Genomic DNA, 4594 nt, shown 5'->3' with positions numbered 1-4594 from the left:
CTGGTTCTGGTTCTGACCCACCTGGGCGTGTACTCCAGCGTAGAGTGGACCTGGTAGTACCAGTCTCCGTCCTCCATCTCGTCAGTGGTGGTGACGTCTGATGTCACTTCCTGTCCGTCTCTCAGCCAGTGGACTTTGATGGTTTTAGGGTAGAAATCATAAACTCTGCAGACCAGCATGGAGGGGTGGTGGCCAGCAGGGGGCGTCGAGGAGAACAGGCTGACTGTGGGGGCGACTGGGAGATCAATGACGGGTTATTGGTTTGTTATTGGCTGGGATCAATACCTGATGATTATATCAATATTATCAGTTTCTCTATTGATGATGAAACCAGTTTGACTGGAGCTGCTGGGAGAACTGGGGGAATAGATACATTTACTGGTTATTGATCCAAACTGATCGGGTTTATATAGTTATAGATAATAACTATAATTATAAACACACTGGTTCAGATAAAGTATATATAGATAAATCACAGATCAATAATGGATCTGATGTCACTTCAGTTTATACTGAAAATAAAGTTTATATTTATAAATTATTTTTTCTGATTGTTTCCAGATTTAATTGATTATTGAAAGTTTGTTATTGATATTTCTATACATTTGATATTGATGATCAATTTATTAACATGTTTAATATTAAAGTCCAGCAGTAAATAATTAATCAATAACCTGATCAGTGATCAGATCCATAATCAGATCAATATTGGTTAATGCTGATCAATAATAAATCCAGTTTAATGATCATCAGTCAGAATCGATCAGAGGATCAATCAGGAATCGATTGAATCGGCTCACCTGATTTATCCAGAGCCACCTGGTAGTCGATACCGACGTTGTTCAGACAGTAGGCCTCCCTCTGAGCTTTCATTGCTCCAATAATTGACGGGTCGCTGTTGAAGTACTCGGCCTGCTTCACTCCGTACTCTGTGTATCCAACAAACCTGCCCAAACTGCTGCTGAACCTGTACAGCTCCAGCTTGTTGTAATAGTTGGACCTGATGAACTCGATGTCCTTCAGCTCAGAGGAGTTAAAGACACAACGATCCACTCCATAACTCAGAAATCCACCTGGAACCAGATCAGAACCTCAGTGTTGATCAATCAGAACATTATTGATTATCAGATCATTGATGCTTCATGATCTGAACAGGGTGATGCAGAAACACATTTATTAACATATTGATCAGCTTCCTGATTGGTGCCACTGGACAGGAAGTGATGCAACATAAAACTGATCAGAGTTATTGATTATTATATAACAGTATTGATTATTATACTGATCAGAATATTTATCCTTATTTTAATTATGTTATTGATCAGATAATCAACTGAATAATTTATATAAATCAATTTATTAACAGCTGATCAGTTTTAGGTAGGGAGAGTTCCCATTGATTAGTTATCAATATATCAATAACTGATCATAAAATGTGTTGATCAGTTTGTAGTCTGAAGTATCAGTTACTGTATTAATCAGTGACCAATAATTAGAATATTGATTATATTGGCTGTATTTAAACTCTATTGCCAAACAGTTAATCAATTTAAAAAGTGATTATTGATCCAGATATTATTGCTTCCTGATCCTCTCTGCTGGTTAAAGTATTGATCAGATCATTGATCCTTATTGTTCTAGAGTTTAAACTATATTGACCCACATATTTATAATAACTAACAGTGATTATCGGTTATTGATCATTAACTAACAGTGATTATGGGTTATTGATCATTAACTAACAGTGATTATCGGTTATTGATCTTACCTGCAGAGTGGACGGTGATGATGACCAGCAGCCAGCCCAGCGCTGATGGACCCATGTCTCTCTCTCTCTCTCCCAGTCACAGCAACTAACTGGTTCTGATGGGACCGGCTGTAAAAACCAGAACACAGTCACATGACCCAGCATCACTGGTTACCGGGTAGAACAGGCTGGAGACCAGAGAGAGGAACTGGTTCTGGTTCTGTTCTGGTTCTGTTCTGGTTCTTCTGTCTGCAGGAACTTTAGGTTCTGGTTCTGTTCCGGTACCAGGTCTCTGCTGGTCCAATGGACCGGTTCTGGTTCCACAGAGAGAAACTAAATGAAAACTATAGAAGAACTGGATCTCCTGACAGAACAACCCGACTGATCAGAACCGGATCAGAACCGGATCAGAACCGGATCAGAACCAGCAGGTCAGACAGAATTTAATACATTTAAAAGAACAAAGTTTACAGATAAAGATCCACCAGCTGGTTCTGATCCGGTTCTACTGGTTTCCTCCAGAACCAGTCCTGGCCTCCAGCAGCCCCAGCCTTCCTCTGCCTAGCTCCTGGTGACGTCACAGCCCTCCTGCCCTCTGATTGGCTGCTGCCAGCCTTTGGTTCCAGCAGCAGCTTCAGTTTCTSTCAGAGTCTCTGAGAGYCTGAATGATGAAGATGAAGCTGCTCCTCTTCCTCAGCGGGGTCCTCTGGGTCTCTGCTGACGGTGAGTTTCTCTGGTTCTGACCGGGTTCTGATGGGTTCTGGAGGTTCTGACCGGGTTCTGATGGACCTGCTGGTTCTGCTGCAGGTTCTTCATCAGTTTCTCTCTCTGTTCTAGTTCTACATGAGGACATTGCTATCGATGGATGTTCAGACTCTGATGGAGAGATGATGTTCGCTCTGGATGGAGAGGAGATGTGGTACGCCGACTTCAACAAGAAGGAAGGAATCGTAGCTCTGCCTCCTTTTGTTGATCATTTCACCTACGTGGAAGGAACTTATGAACGAGCTGTGGCTAGTCAACAGATCTGCAGAGCAAACCTGGGTAACAGTCGTATCGGCATGAAGGACATCCCAGATGAAAACGGTAAACAACAATAACTATTTAAACTGATTGATTTTCTCCTCTGATCATTTTGATCAAACTAATAATTAATAATAATAATATGTAAATTAAACCCAGTCAGTGAGGAAACATCCTGTTTATTAAATCTGTTTATTAAAACTGTCCAGTTTATATTATTATGACTCTATTAACTGTTTATTAACCATTAATAACACGCAGAGCTTTATGAATACATGAAAACAGATTTTACTCTCTGGGTTGATTCTATATGTTAAACATTTAATGTGAATAATTTAATATTTATGGCTCATCACCTGATTTATATAATAATTATAATTAAAACTTTTTATTAACTTTATTCCATCAATAAGTTAAATAATTTACTAAACTTTAAAATACATCAGAAACAAAAGAAACTGAATAAATAACTAAAATATTCTCACAGATTCAATAATTAGAAATAAATCAGGAATTGATCATTTCATCAATAATCAATAATCAATAACTGTTCTGCTCCCAGTAAAGATGATGATGGTTACTGGGAACATCCCATAATAGGACCAAACCCAGCAGGTCAACATGAGAGCTGGAGGTCCGGTTCTGGTTCTGGTTCTGGTCCATCAGTTCCTCTCTAACAGACCTGCTTAGCCCCGCCCCCCGGCCAATCAGAGGGCAGCAGCTGTGTTACCAGCCAATAGGGAGAGAGATCAGGTTAAACAGCAGAACCAGATTTAATCCAGATTAAAACGACACAGTGAGAAACCAGAGATCAATATCTGATGATCAACTATTTATGAACTTTAACCCTGGAGTCAGGCTGAGAGGTTAAAGGTCAGGGGTCAAACTGCCAACACCTGAAGACCTTTGTTAACGTAACGATGACCTTTAGTTTCAGTCTGTGGCTCTGAAACCTTAAATATTAATAATTTACAGTAAAGAATTAAAAATGTGAACTTTGACCTTTGACTGTCAGTAAGTTCAGACCTAAACCTGCTGCAGCGTAGAAAGAACTGATGATGCAAACACTGAGGTTAGAGTTCACCCTGTTTTATCCTGGGATTTTCATCTGGAGGCCAAACTTCACTACATTCTGTCATCATCACAAAGTCCAGTCAGCTGTGAGGCTGAAGCACCACGAGCCTTTAACTAGGCCAGGTCTGCAGGGAAAGAGTTAACGAGTCTGCAGTGAAAGGGTTAACGATGCTTTGGTTTCAGCTCAGAGAAACTTTCTGCAGATGTTCAGTCAACGCTGCACATCAGGCTGGTTTCACCTCTGATGCTTCCTTCTGAGGATATAGAGAGAACAGCTTCAGGTTGATGATGTGAAACATTCTGCAGGTCAGTTAGGCACCACCTCTGCCTGCTAGCTAACATCTCTGCCTGCTAGCTAACATCTCTGCCCGCTAGCTAACATCTGTACCTTCTAGCTAACATCTCTCTCTGCTACTTAGAATCTCTGCCTGCTAGCTAACATCTGTACCTGCTAGCTAACATCTCTACCTGCTAGCTAACATCTCTGCCTTCTAGCTAACATCTCTACCTGCTAGCTAACATCTCTACCTGCTAGCTCACATCTCTACCTGCTAGCTCACATCTCTACCTGCTAGCTAACATCTCTTCCTGCTAGTCAATATCTCTGCCTGCTAAATAATATTTCTACCTGCTAGCAAACATCTCTACCTGCTAGCAAACATCTCTACCTGTTAGCTCACATCTCTACCTGTTAGCTAACATCTCTACCTGCTAGCTCACATCTCTACCTGCTAGCTAACATCTCTTCCT

General features: G+C 40.7%; 2 protein-coding genes across 2 annotated transcripts in view; one reads left to right on the top strand and one right to left on the bottom strand.

Moving 5' to 3' along the window:
- The window catches only part of LOC103460899 (H-2 class II histocompatibility antigen, E-S beta chain), a 5774-nt gene extending 3855 nt beyond the window's left edge, over positions 1-1919 (bottom strand). The window contains exons 1-3 of the mRNA XM_008403219.2: positions 1769-1919; positions 801-1073; positions 17-235 (exon numbers count right to left, since the gene is read on the bottom strand). Of these exons, the coding sequence (XP_008401441.1) occupies positions 17-235; positions 801-1073; positions 1769-1823 (547 nt within the window). The 5' untranslated portion in view covers positions 1824-1919. The remainder of the gene's footprint in view (positions 1-16; positions 236-800; positions 1074-1768) is intronic.
- Positions 1920-2023: 104 nt separating this feature from the next.
- Positions 2024-4594, top strand: part of LOC103460900 (HLA class II histocompatibility antigen, DP alpha 1 chain-like) — a gene marked incomplete at its 3' end in the record, with an annotated part of 16761 nt that continues 14190 nt past the window's right edge. The window contains exons 1-3 of the mRNA XM_008403220.2: positions 2024-2178; positions 2270-2470; positions 2585-2833. Of these exons, the coding sequence (XP_008401442.1) occupies positions 2413-2470; positions 2585-2833 (307 nt within the window). The remainder of the gene's footprint in view (positions 2179-2269; positions 2471-2584; positions 2834-4594) is intronic.

This window comes from Poecilia reticulata, unplaced genomic scaffold (assembly GCF_000633615.1).
Source record: "Poecilia reticulata strain Guanapo unplaced genomic scaffold, Guppy_female_1.0+MT scaffold_331, whole genome shotgun sequence".
Classification (NCBI taxonomy): Eukaryota; Metazoa; Chordata; class Actinopteri; order Cyprinodontiformes; family Poeciliidae; genus Poecilia; species Poecilia reticulata.
Note: the sequence above shows the minus strand (reverse complement) of the source record. Positions and strands in the feature narration are given on the sequence as shown.